The 19,498-nt window shown below is 39.7% G+C and overlaps 1 protein-coding gene across 2 annotated transcripts in view; it reads right to left on the reverse strand.

Moving 5' to 3' along the window:
• Positions 1-15,401, reverse strand: part of COCH (cochlin) — a 50,044-nt gene extending 34,643 nt beyond the window's left edge. The window contains exons 1-12 of one of the 2 annotated variants that reach the window (XM_079127234.1): positions 15,318-15,401; positions 14,910-14,966; positions 14,772-14,819; positions 12,734-12,890; positions 11,840-11,973; positions 11,292-11,354; positions 10,463-10,507; positions 10,226-10,373; positions 6,176-6,279; positions 5,267-5,493; positions 4,567-5,083; positions 418-2,240 (exon numbers count right to left, since the gene is read on the reverse strand). In XM_079127234.1, the coding sequence (XP_078983360.1) occupies positions 2,065-2,240; positions 4,567-5,083; positions 5,267-5,493; positions 6,176-6,279; positions 10,226-10,373; positions 10,463-10,507; positions 11,292-11,354; positions 11,840-11,973; positions 12,734-12,890; positions 14,772-14,819; positions 14,910-14,943 (1,653 nt within the window). In that variant the 5' untranslated portion in view covers positions 14,944-14,966; positions 15,318-15,401 and the 3' untranslated portion in view covers positions 418-2,064. The other variant, XM_079127233.1, reaches the window with a different exon arrangement.
• Between the last annotated feature and the right edge of the window lie 4,097 nt (positions 15,402-19,498).

Raw genomic sequence — 19,498 nt, forward strand, 5'->3', positions numbered from 1 at the left:
TATGTTTAGATTTTTTTTTTACCTCTTTTAGTTGTTAACCCTTTATCATGATTGTTTCCTCAGATAAACTGATAGTTGCTTGAAGTTCTGATTTCTACTCTTGCTGTTACATCAGTAAAAATATTCATTTCCCTGATCACTAAAATTTTGTCCTTTATAGAATTAAAGGGAAAAAAACTTTAAAGAATAACTAGAAGCTGTGGCTTCATTAAAGCTTCTTCTTCTTCTTCTTTTTACCAGAAATTGAACAAAGGGGCACTTGGCTACTAAGCCACATCACCAGCCCTATTTTGTATTTTATTTAGAGATAGGGTCTCAGTGAGTTGCTTAGTGCCTTACTTTTGCTGAGGCTGGATTTGAACCTGTGATCCTCCTGCCTCAGCCTCCCGAGCTGCTGGGATTATAGGCGAGTTCCACCATGCTTGGCAAAGATGAGAATTTGTAGTCTGTGTACTAGTGGAAAAATCACATTAAGTGGAATTCATTTTTGATGATGATAAAATTCTTGTTATATTAATCTATCATTTTCAGCTTTAAGGAATAGTAACGAAGTTATCTTCTCAACCTCCCTTTTATCAAGTATTTGTGTAATGTCAAAGGTAATTAAAGTTCTGCCTTTCCCCATAAAATTGTTAGACTTAAAAGATTTACTGGAATATATTATTCCAGCCAATTAATACCTCTGTCAACTCTTTGGTTGTATGGTTTCAGTTGGAATCTGGATCTCTTTGAAGCAGGTAAATGAAGGAGGAACAGAACCTGTTTTTGGAGAAGACAGCCAAGACAGGGTGATAGAGCACCTCTGTCTATGGAGGAAACTCCTGATGAGCTACTGCACATTAAGGAAACTAGCACAAGGTACAAAACATTAGTACTCAGAAGCATGTGATAGTGCTTACTTAATCTGGTAATGGCTAAAACAGTGGGCATGCAGTAAATAATTAAATGAAAGAAAAAATATACTTGGTATTATTCCACATTGGTTTTTTTTTTTTTTTTTTTACTTTGTTTTTGTGGTGCTGGGAATTGAACTCGGGGGTACTCTACCACTGAGCTACATTTCTCAGGTTTTTTTTTTTTTTTTTTTTTAAAGATAGGGTTTCCCTAAGTTGCCCAGGCCTTGAACTTACCATCCTCCAGCCTCACACAGGCTCGCTATTACATGATTTAAAAAACAATTCAGATTGGTCTTTCCATGTAAATTAGTACATACAGAATATTTACTATACCTTAGGGAGAAAGACTTGGAATAACAAAAGGCAGCTTAGAATAAGTCACTAGCAATTTTATTAAGTATCCAAATTACAATACCTTTCTTGGCAGTTTTGTTATTTGAAATGGTTTTTTTTTTTTCCCAACAACCTTACCAACTTAACATTTTCTCAGTGCTTTGCTGTCTTTTAGAGTAAAAGCCAGTATATCTACAAACATATAAAATTAAGTATATAAATAGAAAAATACCAAGCAATCCTGCTATCTTGCTGAATGTGATATTTTTAGGCATAAGTTACTAAGAAAATACACAGAGAAGCTTGATACACAATTCCTTGCAATATAATCAATAATTGTAACTTTGTAGTATGAAGGAACCAGCTATGGGATTGGTTTTAAGAAAACATCCACTTGGATCAAAATAGTTGAACTATGTTAAAAAGCTGTTTTTTTCTATTTGTTTCTCTTTCATTTTATTTATATAATCAATAGAAAATGATTAGAGAAGGAATGTTACTTTTGGTCTAAGTATCACATTCTTTTGATACTTGGTATTTGCATATCTAAACATTTAATAGACATAGAAACTTAAAGATTTTAATCCATAATGTCTTCTCTTCCTGAGTTTCTAAGGGCCATAATTATGAAGACTCAGCCAAGTGTTTTGAATAATTATGAAGTCTAAATAGTAATCAGAAGGTAGTAGCTTTAAATGAATGCTTATTTGCTTAGAATACCTGTTGACATTTAATACAAGTATCTGATCCTAGTATGCTATGATATTTCATTATGAGAATACAGTTTATACATTAGATCCCCTTGTACTTCCTTCCCGTTGTCAAAATATCACCATTATTGCTGGGATTCTAAGAAATCTCTACAAATGCCTCTAATAATATCAGAAACAATTGGTTCTAATCCTGTGAACTCTCTTGTGAAGAAAGCATGTGACTCCTTTGGTTTAGAGGCCATATCTTTCAGGTCATCCAGAGGTGCCCAAGCCACACCAACAGAAAAGATGGTGATACCTACAATGGAAATAATTAAAGATAATTAAAAACTGGTCCAGTTCGTATGTAAACTTGTTTGTGTATGGATTCCATATATTAGTGATTAATTGCAGAGAAAACTTCCTTGTAATTTTTGAACTAGAATTAGGTAAGTTTTCAGTCATTGTGATGAGATCGGTATAACAGTTTGGTCAAAACCATAAGTCTCTGCCATCAGTGTAATTCAGCACATTAACTTATTAATGATATGAGCAGTGCAGAAAAAATATTTGACAAAGTGTATATCCATCACAACACAAGTAGTTAAGGTATGGAAGAAAATTTTCTTAACCTACTACACATTATCTCCAAAAGATATTCTGCAGGCTAGAGATGAAGGTCATGGTATGGTGCTGGCCTAGCATGAAGAGGTTTCTGGGTTTAATCCCCCAGCACTACAAAAACAGTGAAAATTTCCCCCCTTGAGGTTGGTGTGAGAAAGGCCTGCTATTATCACTTCGGTTAAAAGTATATTGGAGTCCTAACTGGCACCTTAAAGCATGGGAGAATGGCACAGAATAAGTTAAGTGGTGAATGTTTTCAAAGTTTACATTGGGGAACACTAGTCTTCTGAGATACCAACGACTTGTTTTAGTCTTTCTAGTTACATTGGCAAACATATCCAGTCATCAAAAAGTGCCAATCTGTAGTCCTACAGCAAAAATCTGGTGATGGGGGTGGGGATGTGGCTCAATGTTAGAACACTTCCCTGACGTGAAGTCCTATGTTCAGTCCCTATCACCACACACACCACACAAAATACCTGGTGATAAATTGACAAAAAGGGATTTCTATAAAGCTGGAGTAATTTATTTCATTGAAGCATTCTATCTCCATCCCCTTGGTTTATTTACTATGGGGTTTTTAGTACTACTACATTTTTGTCAGGGTAATGCTTAGCTGAATTCACATCAGTTCCAACATTCTAGTTATATCACTACTCAAGATTTCATTCCCCTTCTAAGAATGGTATACAGTGATCACAGAGTTGCAAAGACTATATAAAATAGGTTTAGAGGATATACAAGCTACTTTAAACATCCTAATTATCACCAACAGCCAATCCCTTCTACCACCTAGCAAAACAAACAAACAAAATCCACAAAGTTTTTTTTTTTTACTACTTTTTCAAGTTCTACATTCCAGTTCCAATTTTTGAGCTCACCCCAGGTATATAGTTAGTTTAGAAAAAAAAAGTTGTAACCCAGCCCTAAAAGCCCACTCTGACTTCTGGGTTTTGTGACTTTGACATCACTATCACTAAGGGGTAATTTTCATGAAACTTTTCAGTGTGGCCTACCCTGATCATAGGGAAGATACATGGAAATTTAGTTCACTTTAGCCTGAATACAATCCTAACTATAAATTAGTTTAGTACACTGAGAAGTGACAGCAGGAAGGTAGGTCTTCATTTGAACATAGGTTAGTTGCTTGTGTGTGAAAACAAACTAGATGTATAGCTTAAATTGCATGTATCAGTTCTCTGAACTGCTTCAGCCTTTTTGTCAATACAGAAGTACACAATATTGAGAGAGATTCTAATATATAGAAAAGGTTTAGTCACTAGGAATTGAATAGGGAAAAGGAGGTACAGAAAATGTACAATGCAAGGCTGTTCATTCTCCCCTTCCAAGTCATTTACTTACGTCCCCACAAAGGGAATCCTAGCATTTTTCCCCCCTGTAGCCTGTTTGATCTGAGCAACACATTAGATTAATGTCTTCAGGAACTAGACTTTTTCCAAAAGTAATGCTAAGGTTGGAGGAAGAAACCTACCATTTTAAAACACAGGAGTGTGTGTTCATTATCTCAAGAAGACAATTTGAGGAAAGTTTAGATGGGATTGGGTTAAACTGTTTATTGGTGACCTTATCTTAGAAAATTCATGCTGGACTGAAAACTTTACAGACAAAAGTTAGAATAATCACTCACATGGTAGGCATGGTAAACAGTGATTATTTGGGGATATATTCCAAATTTGAGCCAAACATAAGCACTTGAACTTAAGTCCTTAACATGATGGTTCTCAAGACAGTTCTGATAATCCAGTGGTTAGGAGTGCACTCAAGCCAGCATGTTTATATTACCATATTTAATAGCTGTATCAGATTGTTTCCATCTCTGTAGAATGAAATTAGTAGGGCTGCTCTGACAAATCAGCTAATATTAGATAAAGTTCTTAGAACAATGACTGCTACACTGCAGGTGTTTGTTCCACAAAATAAATGCTTAAATTTTTATTTACTCCCCAAATTCACAAAACCCCTCCTCAGTTCCCTTTCCATACAAAGGACAAGGATCTTACCTGCGTCATGTGCAGCAGCAGCAGGACCTCGGACATCATCATAGGACTGCCCATCTGTGACAATTACCAGGAAGTTCTTGTTGGGACTGTCCCTCACAGGGCCAAACACATTTCTCACAGTAAAGGAAATGGCATCACCAGTGGCTGTTCCACCACTCATATAGCGGATGTTCCTAATAACAGCAAGGATGTTCTCTTTGGTGTTATAGTCAGTGAAACTGAATTCTGTGCGCTGATCGTAAGTGAACTGTACAGCAGCTATCTTGGCACCAATGTCTGAGATTTCAAAAGTCTTGGCTATGTTGGAAACAAATTCAAGCATGAGGCGGAAATTACTATCTCCAACACTGCTGGAGCCATCAATTAGGAAAGCAATGTTCACTGAGTTATAACAGGTCTTGCTGCACATCATTTGCTCATGAGTACAGAGCTTCTGTACCAGGGGCTTTACATATTTTGTGGTGCCAAACCAGTTGGGCATGTGGTAAGAGAAGAAGCCATTATTCCGACAGACAGCCTAATGGGGGAGACACATAGAAGATAATCCAATGAGATCAGAAGTTGTTTCTAAGATTAAAAGTTTTTGAAAACATTCAATCTTGAATGTTCAGAGTTAATCAGATGGGGCCAGTCAGCACCATGCTTACAGTTGCAAAACTGAATAACAACCAGAACAGAAGATACCCCTTAACCCCCTTACCTTGTCAACAAATGCAACATCCTGAACCATCCCCAATTCTTCAGGGATAGGTTTGGCCACAGAAACTATAAATACATTGACACCAAACTCTCTGGCCACAATGCCTGCTTCCTCAATGTCATCAGAAGGCCAGCCATCAATAAACACCACCACCACTTTTGGGATCCCTTTTCTCACTCCACTGTCAGCCGTGAAAAATTTCTGAGCAGTATGCTTCAAGGCTTTGCCTGGGTTTAAAAAGATGCAAACAGGCAGCATTTACCTCTGCTCAAATGACATTTCTATTTTCCTTGCTACTATTAAGTTTAAGAATTTAACATATATGGAACTGGATTCTATAATAGCTGCCTCAGCTGGAAAAGTTTAATTATCCTTCAGGCCTATTTGTCTTCACTACCCACATTACTTCCCCCTCTACCTCCCAGAAGCCTCACATTTCCTTACTTCATGTCAATCACTAGTCAGAAACACAAAACTGACTCCTACTCCTGTCATGTGCTTTCTTGCCTTTCTTGCATACCTCTAAGAATCAGGAACAAGAAATTCTCTTTTCAGAGGGTCAATTGTGCTACTCTAATTCTTTCTGCCACATCTGCCTTAATTAGATAAGTCTGTTAAACCTTTGCTTCTTTTTAGCATTATAGTGATATCTGGCCTATCTTATATAAAGATTATAAATCAATGCTTTAGATTTTTTAAAATAAGAACTATCAATTAACATGTTGGTATATTTTTCATTATAAGTTGAATATTAATCTTAGGTGATCAGATGCAGGCCTAGCTAAGATTCCAGTACCAGAAGGAAGAGTTTCACAACAGTTCATATAAAATGGCCTAACACTGTTTCCACACATCTGACCACTAATAACTCTCTACTATATTACACCCTGGGTGTCCAAGTCTACTTACCTGTATTGGAATTACCTCCTCTGAAACCTACTTCCTTTATGGCAAACAAAACATCTTTGGCTGATGTGAAGTTTTTCAAATAAAATTCTATTTTGGGATGTTCACTATGATTTTAAAAAAAGATATTATTCAGTGAGTATTGGGAATGTTGAGAAAGCAATAAGCAACATTAGGTACCTTTAAAAAGTTTGTAAAGAGGCAACACCCTTTGTGGTACTAGGGATTGCACCCAGTAGCACTGTACCATACCACTGAGATATATCCCCACTCCTTTTTAATGAGACAGAGTCTTGCTAAATTGCCCAGGTTGGCCTCAAACTTTTGATCCTCCTGCCGCAGCCTTCCTGAATAACTGGGATTACAGGCATGTGATCCTCAAATTTCTGTTTTAATCCCACAGTATGTAGTCAACTAAGACACTGCATCCTTTTTTGAATTTAGAAATATAAGTATAATTTCTAAAATACAGCAAATACAATTGCTATATTGGGGGTTTATTCTATTCTGAGTAATAAATACATATCACATTTGCAAACTCATTTCATCATAATTTCAAGGTAGATTATTATCCTAAATAGAGAAATTGCTCAGAGCACTTGGGTAATTTGCCCAACAAAGCATGGCTGCATTTTAAATTTAGGATTGTCTGGCTTTAGCATTTATTCCTTGACAATATGTATGAAGCATCTGAAACTGGGCTTGGCTCAGGACCCTGGGTTTAATGGAAGTCTGCATTGATGGGCACCAGGTATCTGGGAAATAGCTGCAGGTGAGACTGGGTCTGCTCCAGTAAGGAAGCCTGGAAGCCCTGAACACTCTGGGGTCTTGTACCCAGGTCTCTTCCATAAGAAGGGACAATTTCAACCATACGAAAGCCAACATTTTTTTAATGGAAAAAGTTACTAGAAAATTAATTATAAAATATTAACTTTTTTATAATAAATGAAAATGACATTTGCTGATCTTTAAAGTGTATGTATTGTGAGAGATATTTATATATAATAGCTGGGCATGATAGCATGCATCTGTATACCCAGTTACTCAGGAAGCAGACTGAATCTCCTGAATCATTTAAATCCAGGAGTTCAAGGACAGATTGGGTAATATAGTGAGACCCTGACTCAAGAAAAAAGGTTAATATTAAAAGAATTTCATATCACTTTGTGTGTGGTGTGTGTGTGTTACTGGGGATTGAACCCAGGACCCTTGCACATGCTAGGCAAGTGCTCTACCACTGAGTTATATCCTCCAGCCCTCAGTTCACTTTTTTAAATTTTAGAAATTTTCATTTTGGGGGAGTACCAGGAATTGAACTCAGGGGCACTGGACCACTGAGCCACATCCCAGCCCTATTTTGTAGTTTATTTAGAGACAGGGTCTCACTGAGTTGCTTAGCACCTAGCTTTTGCTAAGGCTGACTTTGAACTTGTGATTGTTCTGCCTCAGCCTCCCAAGCCACTCAGTTCACTTTATAACTACTCTGTTCATTAGAGACCATGTTGAGTTAAAAAAATAATAATAATTTATTATACTTAATTTTTAGATAAGCAATATTTTGTAAGTGCAAAAGTTTAAGACCTTAGCATTATCAGTAGTTATTTTATTAAGTCAAAACTTTTTTTTTTTAAAAAAAGCATTTTTTTAAAACTTTATTTTGTTTTATGCAGTGATGAGGATTGAATCCAGTGCCTCACATGGGCTAGGCAAGCACTCTACCACTGAGCCACAACCCCAGTCCCAGTCAAAACACTTTTTAATATATATCTTTTAGTTGTAGATGAACACAATACATTTATTTTATTTATTTTTATGTGGTGCTGAGGATCAAACCCAGTGCTTCACATGTGCTAGGCAAGTGCTCTAACACTGAGCCACAACCCCAGCCCTCCCACCCCCCCAAAAAAAAAAAATTCTTTGAGGGACAAGTATAGCACTAATTATATTTCTGTATACCTGGTAGTTTGATTTCTGTACACCTTGTAAAATGTTGGGTCACAAAATCAGATTTCATGGCTTGATAACCTTTTCACTTTTGTAGTCACTGTTCAACTATACAAATTATGAATTATGAGGTCAGTCATATTTTTGCATCCTTAATGATACATTCTGTTCTTCAACTTAAATATAAGCTCTTGACACAACTTATCTACTCTAATTTCTTCCTAAAGTAGAAAAACTACAAACCGGGAAGTTTATAAGAAGCTAGTCTTTGTGTCTACACAGTATTGTAGCTTTCCCTTTGAAAAATAATTGGGTCAAATTAGCCCAAAAAATATAGGAAATGGACTGCAGGGGAACTGCCTCAGGGGGTATTAAAATGTACAATAAAGCTGTAATAATCAAAACAGTGTAAAAAAGATGTAAGAATTAGCATAAGAGCTTGGATGCCTATAATCCCAGCTACTGGGGAGGCTGAGGCAGGAGAATCATAAGTTTGTGGCCAGCCTGGACAACTTAGTGAGACATGTCTCAAACAGAAGAGAAGAAAAGAAAAAAAAGAGTGAGCATTTGGACCAAAGAAATAGCCTTACCCAAACTTGTACATAAAAATGATACCACAGTGCTGAGGGTGTGGCTCAGTGGTAGAGTACATGCTTAGTATGTGAAAGATCCCATGTTCAATCCCCAGCACCACAAAAAGAAGAGGAAGAAAGATACCACAAAATAAAGAAATTAGGAGCTCTTTTTTTTTGTTTCTTTTTTGAGGTGAGGGACAAATGATTAAATTATGTAAAAATCAAGCATGGTAGCTCACACTTGTAATCCCAGCGGCTCAGGAGGCTGAGGAAGAAAGATGGAGAGTTCAAAGTCAACCTCAGAAATTTAGTGAGGACCTAAGCAAAGCAGGGAGACCCTGTCTCTAAATAAAATACAAAAAAAGGACTGGGGATGTGGGGGTTCATTGGTTGAGTGCCCCTGAGTTCAATCCCCGGTACAACAACAAAAAAATCAACAGTCATCTCACACTAAACACACACACACACACACAGACACACACACACACACACACACACAACTAAATAATTTAGTTTTTTATCTAAATAAACTAAAAGCAGAGCCAACTTTGAAAAATAACATAAATAAAATGTAAGTTAAGAGTTTGTAGAAGTACTGGTGACACCTTTATACCCTGCTGATAGAAATTTAAACTGGTTCAACTTTCTAGAAAGCAGTTCTATTTCAGAAGGCTTCAGAATGTCAGAACTAACACCTAGGAATCTAGCCTAATGAAATCATCAGAAAGGATACTCATCACAGCGTAGTAGTTTGCAAGGGTGAAAAACAATAGAAAAATGGCTAGGGAACTGTGCAGAGGAATATTATGAAATGTCGTTTTTCTGATGAATGCTTTTGATGAGAAAATGCCCAAAATACTGAGGGATGACAGGATACAAGACATTTTTAGAGACCAACCTTTTAAAAAACATATATTTATCAAATATCTTCTTAAAGGAAATAGAAGGTTTTATAATGACTATCTCTGGGAGGTATGATTTGAGAAATTTCAAGCTTGGTATAATGAGCATACTATAATTCTAAAAGACATCAATAGCTATTCTTTTAACATGAGAAGAGCTCCAAACCAAGGGAATATAGAAAGAGCTAACCAGAATAATGGCAGAATAGGAAAGAGAAATGGACTTATTACTGTTTCTTCCTTCTGAAGAGAGAAACTGGGAATCAAGCAGAGTAGATAGATGTGACAGCAGATTTATGTGAGCAACAAGACCTTCCAGTTCATCTTCTGGTCTTTATATAGAGATAGCATATGATTCTTCCAATCCTTTTGTTCCAAAAAGGAGGCATTCAGACCTAATAGTCTGCCCAGGCATTTCTTTCTTTTTATCTTTTATTCATTTATTTATTTGTTATTGTTGCTTCATTTTTCTTTTTTGCACTACTGGGGATGGAACCTAGCCTTGCATATGTTAGGCAAATGCCTGCCCAGTCTTAAATCCTAAATGTATAGTTTGAGAATTCAGCTTGTCCACAACTCAATATGTTTACATGCAACTCATGATTGTATCATCACTTTAACAAAGTTGGTACCTGGCTTGAACAAGACCCACATGTGGTCCTTCTGTTCCAATTCCCAACATCAGAGCCACTTTCCCAACAAAATTCTTCTGTAAATTAAATCGGCGCTGCCCAATATTAAAGCTTCCATCAATCAGAAAGGCAATATCTGCTTTACAGTCTGTGGATAGCCAAACAAGTCCTTTTGTTAGCAATCACAAGAGGAGGCAGGGGAAATGCTATTTTCCCAAGTGGATGTGTCATTCTTACCTTTATTGCCAGTTTTCTTCTCTGGTGTTTTCTTTAGTCGTTTACCTAAAGCAAAGGGAGCACTTAGCATCAGCAAAAGAAACTTTCAGAGCAAGAAGCTCTCATGGGGGGAAAGCTTATAATAAACAGAGTGTCATTCTTGTAAAGGTCTTTTTTGAAAGTTAATTTCCTCATGATTTCCTGGACTAGGGAAGCCATGCCCCAACAAAGAAATAAGACAGGACTGTTATAGGCCTACATATTTGATATACCTCTGATTCAAGAATCTGATATCCAAACCCACAGTTGAGGCAGACTGGCAACAAAAAAACTAATGTTCTTAAATTTTTTTTTTTTTTTTTAACTTTAATGTCCATAGTCTTGGGCTAGGGTTGTAGTGGCACTGGGTCAGATCCTTGCACCACATAAAAATAAAGGCACACTGTCCCTCTACAAATACTAATTTCTTTTTAAATGCCCAGGACCCTTTCTATTTTTTGTTTTGTTTTGTAGTACATACACTAATTCCTTTTATTCATTTGACAGTGCAATAATTAAGGAATAAAGCAAATGAAATTGGAAATAAGTTCATGGTACTTTGTGGTCTGTCAAATCAGAGAAAACATAGGACTTTGAGAGAATGATTGGTAGTAAAGCTGGTAATGAAAATATAAGAAGGGATTTGAAATATAAAATTGAATGTTTCTGTCTGCAATATGTCAGTAAACATAACATTTTACTTTATCTATAATATCAGCCTTTAACCTCACATTTTAAAAGGTAAGTGTCTACCAACAACACTTTATTTGTAACTGCCAGGCAACTAGGAGAGAGGTTCCATGTTTCATACCTGTTGATGGACGTGCTGTGGACACTGCCCGTCCTGTGGCTTCCTGGGCACCACTTTTGCCTTCTGTTAAAGTAAAGAGAAGACTTTTTTTCTTCTTTCTTTTTTTAATCATTAATTATAAATCTTATTTAGGGTTCTGGATAATAAATACAACAGGGTGATGGTAATTAAAAATATAAACTACATATTAGTTGTCAGAGAACCAAAATGGATTATTTTCTATTACATTTGAAAGGATCACAGTTTGAAGGGAGTTGCCGTTTAGTGTCTCTCTGAGTTTCAAGGCATTCTGAATGCAGTCAATTCAAGTTTGTAATGCCATCTCTGACAGCAAGATCATTCTTCCCCCATTCACCCAAGTTTGGAGGCTGGAGTGATACATGACCCTTCTGGTCTCCTAATTCTATCCCATAGTTGAACGCTTCTTGACCACAGAATTTTCCTACCAGAATTAAATAAGTTGGACTAAGAAAAGCAGGAAACTTATTTTGGGGGGGGGGGGTGTTGGGGGCAATATTAATAAGTGAGAACAATATAATTGTACCTACTAGTCACTGTGAACGAAGCAGACCACCTGGAGAGCATTTGCGACTGGATGCCATTGGCTTCTACAGAGGAATAGTTTTCTCGGCCAGGTAGGCTATAGACCCGCACAGGTCCCCCTGAGATGCTGATTACTCCCCTGCAACATGAGAGGAACAGCTGAGATGCCACCCACACTTTTCCAGGGCACCAGGCTGACATATAGTGCCATGTTGCCTCTATGGCTCTGATTAACCAAGAAAATAGTTCGGCAGGGAAGTCGAGTGCTGCCAGTCTCCTAAAAACTTGCTTGCACAGGAGTAAAATTTGCCTGAGGAAACGGTTTTGTGCTGTCCAACTTCTTAAGTGTTGATGATAATACACTTGTAGGATCCTGTCCTCACAGCTCAGAGATTCAGAGTTAATAAAACAATTTTCCTAAAATACTTTAACAACATGCTCTTGCACTGCGTTTTTTTTCAAAGTGTCACATGGACCATTCTACTGAAGGATAGCATGGCACTTGCTAAACAATAGTGACCTTGAGTAAGATTCTTGACAAACTGAGTTCAGTTTTCCCAACTATAAAAGCAGACCTGTTCCTACCCTGTAGAACTGTGGTAGAAGTTAAAATGATGGTTGGCATAGTGAAAGCTCTGTAATACATGATCTGATTAGAAATGTTAATGAAATGATTAGAAATGATTAGAACCATAAAATCTAGCCATCAAGAACTAATGCAATCTGCCCTTCGTCAGAAAGCTTCCCTTATGTTTTTGATGTTTCAGGGAACTTTAAAACTTTAAATATATCTATCTTCTGTGGCCAAAATTGGCACCAAAGAAAAGTATGAAGGCTAAAGTGGGAAAGAAAATAATTTATGCTTGCATTCCCCCCTCACCTGGTGTGTTTGGGCTTACCTGTGGATAGCGGCCCCGCATATGCTAGATACAGAGGCATAAACTATGTTCCCAAACACAGAGAATTCCTCAGGAGGGCAGCCGCCTGGGCAGAGGACATCTGCTTTCTCTTTCCTGATGTCCAAGCCTCTGGTAAAGCACGTGATAGCAATAGGAACTGAAGAAAAAGGAGGGAATGTAATAAGCACACTTGGAATTTCTTTGGGAACAATGGTGGGGAAACCAGGGCATGAGATTTAAGTTTTACTTCCCTAATTTCTACACCATTGACACGTAACCATTTCACACCATTCCCAGATTTTAGCAAGTCAAAAGTTGGTTTTCCAATTTAACTTAGTTCCCAACCACTAGAGAAGTCTAATATTATAATTTTCTCAGTTTTTAATCAGTTTGGAAATACACTGGAACTACAAAATAGCATTACTCATTGAGCATTTATTCATTCTAGAAACGGAAATCCCACTCTGATGAAGCATGAAGTGAAGGTAGTGAATCTGAATTGAGCCTTCCTGGAACATTTTCATAGGTATATGCAAAAATCCCTCTAAGCTACCTTTCACTTCACAGCAGCATTTATCCTAGTTGCCCTATAAACAAAGAGCCTTAAAATCACAAATTCTCTTAAGTAAACAGTAAAATGATGCTTAGAGTGACAGAATGTTGTTTAGCTCAGTCATTTATTTTACAGATGAGAAAACCAAACCATGGGGTTAATTTGCCCAAGGAACATTCTACAACTTCCAAAAGACAGGGAAGTTAGTCCCATCAGAATGGAGCATTTTTATCTTAATTGAACCTGATTATTTCTGCTCCAGATCTGTCCAAAGAAATATTTCAGGCAGTGAATGGATTTTTAGAAAGCACTGTTAATATGCTCAAGTTCTGCACTTTTAACCTAATAAAGAATCAAAGTTTTTACTACAAAAGACACTAGGTAGAGACAAGCCCTCAGTAATATGCAACAAGATAACAATACAGAATGTTAATTGGTCCATTTACAGTAGATATTAAATTGAGATTAACATTACTAATGCATTTTCCAAATACAAGAAAATGGCCTTTAAAACTTTTTGAAACATTTTTAAAACAAACAAACTCTCCTTTTTCCAAGAGAGGAATACTGTCTGGTCACATTGCCCAATTGAGTAGCTTGCCTCTAACAAGGAGCCTCTCTGTTCCCTCTGCTTTGAGCTGTACATGTGGACTGGAAGGGAAGGAGGATGGCAGGCACATGCTCTTGAGCTTGGAACTCAGACCTCTAGAAAATTGCCAAGTTAAAATCCTTACCGAAAACAGGAGTTTCAAACCTATTATTAAACAGTGCTAATCCTATTTTCGGCTTAGGTAGGGGCAATACTGGAATTGGGCGCAGAGACTGCCTTCACCCTCTAACGCTGACTTTACTGGGGAAAGAGTGAGAAATGCACCCGAGTGCAATACTTACCCTTATTTCTACTTTCATGGTAAACAACGGATTTTAGAAAAGTTACTAGGAAAATACACGGAACCGCCCACCAATACCTGGACCTCTACACGTGGAACAAACTTTTTAGACTTTCTCGTATGTGAATGGGACCACAAATGTGCTTTTTCAAGGGATTACACCTGAAACACAGCTAGGAGGAAAATCAAGGTAGGACAACGACGCGAGTCTCCCTGTCTGTCGGCTACGACAGTCTGAAGGTTTCTTTCGACCCCAAACGCTAGTGTGCCTCTACGTGGGGATCAACAAGTACCCTTGCTTGAACCTTTGCCGCCGGCGCTCAGGCCTGGGAGCTCGGTGGGATGGGTAGACATGGAGAAAGGCTTCCTTCTCTGCGCCTAGGGAAGAACGTCCCCATCGGACCCCAGGGACCCCCTCGCGGGGGAGAACAGGTAAGTCAAGGCAAATCCAAGGTTGGGACGAGCCAAGCAGCAACTCCAACCTTTGCCCTCGAGCCAAGGTGCAGGGGGCTCGATCTGAATCCCGGTTGACCCTCGGCCCCTCGGACGACCAGGACCGAGCGCTCCTTCCTTGCCCCGGGAACCCACAACTCACCAGCTCCCTCGGTGCCCGCGGGCTCCGGCAGCAGCACCAGACAGATACCTTCAAAGAGAGGAAAGCGCTAGGACTGGCTCCAGCCTCCACCCCACTTGGGGCGAGGGGGAAGCGGGCCGGTGAGGTACGCGTACTCACCAAGACAGAGAACTGGGATCCAGGCTGCCGACATGGTGGTTGAGGGGCTGTTGGGACCTGGGAGAGAGCAAGGCTGAAGGAGGCAGGGGTGGGGGAGGGGGCAAGTCCCCAGCTCAAGACGCCCGCCCGCCCCCTCCTCAGAGATGTTGCTTCCCTCGGGAACCCAGGGACCGCCGAGGATGGGAGGTCTCCCGGGCCAGGGCCCCTCTAGATCTGGAGGCGGCGCTTCGGCTGCCAGTCGAGCCAAACCCACAATCGATGTGCAACCCCAGATCGGGATTGCGGGGTGGTGGGAAGGAGGGCGCCAAGATGAAGACAGACAGACAAGCTAAGCACGAAAAAGGAGAGGCAGGACTTGCCAGTGTCAGGGATCCCACCCGCCAGAGCCGGCCGCCCACGGTCCTGCACCTGCGTGGGATCCGCCCGGCTGCGCCCGACTGCCGAAAGCGCGGCTCTAGCTGCCGCTTTAAAGGCTGGGCCGCGCGCATGAGCACTATGCGGGGGGCACGCGGGAGGGAGCTGGGAGCCAGTTCCCCCAGGGCCGGGCGGTGGCGGTCCAGCTCCGCCCTCACCCCCTTCCGGCCCCGGGGTGAGGCCGGCGTGGAGGCGCCTCCCCCCCGCGGCGCGGATTTCGGCCACCTGGACTCGGTGTCCGATCGTCCCTAAAGAAGGTCCGGGATGGAGTCCCGGGGCCCCGCGGGACTCGGCGTCGGAGGGACTGTGGGAGCGCGGCGGGAAGAGCGCCTAGGGACGTGCGCGCAGGTCGGACAGCGCCTGACATCAGGTTACCCGACGTGCAGGACAGTGCGGTGTAACCCTGCGGGGCCTCACCGCGGGCCTCCGCCGCCTCCACCCGGCTGGAGAGTGACACTCCCCCACGCACTGTCCCAGACTGCGGGAGCCGCAGGATTGTCTGGACCCAGGTGACCGAGATGCCCAGCGCAAGCTGCAGCCCACCTAGCCGCTTGGCCGCGGGAGAACTAGCGGGCCCTCTTGGCCCTAAGAGCAGATCTCGCCGCTTCGCGCTCTCGTGGAAACAGTTCCTGCTTCTAAAGTAAAACCAACCTGGATTTGGTGAACGCATGTCCCGTTTTTGTTAGAAAACCTGTCAACTGACTGGTTATTCTTTGGGGATTCTGCTGGAGTCCGATTTCCTTCAGCAATCTCCATTTACTGTAATGGAATAGCAAGGCCTCCAGGCAGCAGTTACATTTGTCATTTCTTCATCTTTTCTAGATGGGTAAAGTTATATCTGATTGCCTTTCCAGATTCCCAGGTCTGGTGGTGTGATTACACATTCTCAAATTTGGTAATGTGTCGTCCTCTCCTGCCCCAATTCTGGTTTATAGGTAGGCACAGAGAAAGAATGGAATTAGTGACAGACAAACGGTATCTGAGGAACGACCCCCAGACCTGCATAGCCACTTATTTACTGGTACAACATCCTCCTAACCCCCAACAGCTTCGTTTAGTTATTGTTTATAGGTCACAAAATCCATCCGTTTTAAGGATTAAAAGAAGAAAGATGTTTAGTTTATAGAATTGTTTAGCCCTCGATATAGTACAATTTTAGAACATTTCCACTGCCCCATAAATGATCCCTCCTAGTCACTTACAATCAATGCCTTTCTCCAATCCTAAACAGCCACTCATCCTGCTCCTCTCCTTATAGATTTGCCTTTTATTGACATTCATATAAATGGAATCATACATCATGAGGCTTCATACATTGGGCATGTTTTTGAGATTTATCCTTGCTGTCCTATGTATGAATACTTCCTTCCTCTGTAATGCTTAATAGTATTCCCTTATCGTTTTATATTGAGAAACTAACATACCATCATCTCCTGGAAGTCAAATAGTGCAGGAGTCTTACAATCATCTTTTTGATTGGAATGATTAGGTCTTTTCACCAGGCAACCCGAGTATATTGATTTCATTCCTCACACTATCTGAATGTCTTCTGGAGGGAGACCACATAACATTTGTGGGATGGGAGGTTTTTACTGCTTCTTTTCATGACTGCTTTAAAGATTTGATCCCTTCCATGGTACAGAGATTACTCTATTTCTTAGAAATCCAGTAATCTGGCCACCTACCCCTGATACCTTCCTTGGGAGAAATTTTCATTATTGTTTGAGTGTTCTCAATCAGGGTTGGATAACCTGCTCCATTTAGCCTGGGCAAGATAGTCATGGTGCTGTATAGTTAAGGAGAGTTCATATACTGAGGAGAACCAAAACAAAACAAAACAAACAAACAAACAGAAAACCCAGCCACTCCGGAGCTCCAGCAGGCAAGTGCCCAACTGGCCAAAGGGATACATTCTATTCAGAGCATAGACAGCCCTCCTGTGATGTAATTTTCACTGAGTGATTTGGCAGAGTCAAAACTATGCAGCTATTTTCATGATAGACCCTGAGACTCTGACTATTAAAAAATAAAGGAAATAGCTCATTGAGTTTCATGGTTGTTTACCCCAAGAGTCATTTTAATTATTTTGTTTTGAAACATTTAAGGAAAGTTAGCTTTTATTTATTTATTTATTTTTCTTTTGGAAAGACCAACAAAGGAGGGTGGAGGAATGGGAATGAGATTTCTCATTTTTAGTTAGTTTGTACTTCATGCTCATCCTAAGTGTGTTGAGGAAAAATATCTGAATTTAAGAGGCAGTTAGGTGCTTTGGAAATATCTGGTGAAGAGAGGATAGTCAAAATCTGGGTGTATTTGTCTGGAAAGACAAAGTGTTAAAATTATAGAAGTTTGAATTCAACCTAAATGACATTTCAGTGTATTATACCACAAGGATGTCTGGCTAGTTTATCCTCCTTTAATTAAGAGTATTTGAAAATAAACTAATGGCCAAGGAAAAAAAATAGTATTTGATATTCAAAATGAGACTAACTCTATAGAGCAGTGATTTCTAACTAGTCTGTTCATCGAAACCACTAAAAAGAGCTGATGCTGTGTTCTCACCCCAGAATTCTAATGCACTTGGCCTGGGTGGGACCAGAGCATGATGAATTTTTTTCCATTTTTTTTTATTGGTGCATTAAAGTTGAACATAATGATGGATTTGTATTACATATTTGTACATGTACAACTATACCAATATAATTTGGCCATTATCACTCCCAGCATGTCCCCTTCCTTCCCCCATCTCCCACCTCCTGGTCCTTTCCTTTACTGATCTCCCTTGGTTTTTGTGAGATACCTGCCTCCTCCCCACTTTCTTTTTCTTTTTCTTTTTTTTTTTTTTTGTCCTTCACTTTCTTTTTGAAGCAAGCCCTGACTCCCACCTTTGTCTTTTTTTTTTTTTTTTAACTGTAAACAAATGGGATACATGTTGTTTCTCTACTTGTACGGAGTCAAGGAATACCATTTTATAATCATAAATTTACATAGGTAATGTGTTTGATTCATTGTTATTTTTTTCCCTTCCCCCCTCTTTTCCCTCTATACAGTCCTTCCTTCCTCCATTCTTACCACCATCCTTAACTAATCCCTAACCTAATCATAACCCTAATGCTAACCCCCTCCCACCCCCAATTATATGTCCTCATCCACTTATCAGTGAGCTCATTCATCCTTTAGTTTTTTTGAGATTGGATTATCTCACTTGGCATGATATTCTCCAATTTCATCCATTTGCCTGTAAATGCCATAATGTTATCATTCTTCATGGCAGAGTAATATTCCATTGTATATATATGCCACAGTTTCTTTATCCATTCATCAATTGAAGGGCATCTAGGTTGGTTCCACAATCTGGCTATGGTGAATTGAGCAGCTATGAACATTGATGTGGCTGTATCTCTGTAGTATGCTGATTTTAAGTCCTTTGGGTATAGGCCAAGGAGTGGGATAGCTGGGTTCAAATGGTGTTCCATTCCAAGTTTTCTGAGGAATCTCCATACTGCTTTCCAGAGTGGCTGCACTAATTTGCAACCCCACCAGCAATGTATGAGTGTACCTTTTTCCCCACATCCTTGCCAACACCTATTGTTGCTTGTGTTCTTGATAATCGCCATTCTAATTGGGGTGAGATGGAATCTCTAGGGTAGTTTTGATTTGCATTTCTCTTATACTAGAGATGTTGAACATTTTTTCATATGTTTGTTGATTGCTTGTAGATCATCTGTGAAGTGTCTGTTCATATCCTTAGCCCATTTGTGATTGGGTTATTTGTATTCTTGGTATAGAGTTTTTTGAGTTCTTATAGATTCTGGAAATTAGTGCTCTATCTGAAGTATGGGTGGCAAAGGTATTTTCCCACTCTGTAGGCTCTCTCTTTGCATTGCTGATAGTTTCCTTTGCTGAGAGAAAGCTATTTAGTTTGAATCTATCCCAGTTATTGATTCTTGCTTTTATTTCCTGTGCTATGGGAGTCCTGTTAAGGAAGTCTTATCCTAAACCACGAGGTGAAGATTTGGACCTACTTTTTCTTCTATAAGATGCAGGGTCTCTGGTCTGATTTCAAGGTCCTTGATCCATTGTGAGTTGAGTTTTGTGCAGGGTGAGAGATAGGGGTTAGTTTCATTCTGCTGCATATGGATTTCCAGTTTTCCTAGCACCATTTGTTGGAGAGG

This window comes from Sciurus vulgaris (assembly GCF_902686455.1).
Source record: "Sciurus vulgaris genome assembly, chromosome: 2".
Classification (NCBI taxonomy): domain Eukaryota; kingdom Metazoa; phylum Chordata; class Mammalia; order Rodentia; family Sciuridae; genus Sciurus; species Sciurus vulgaris.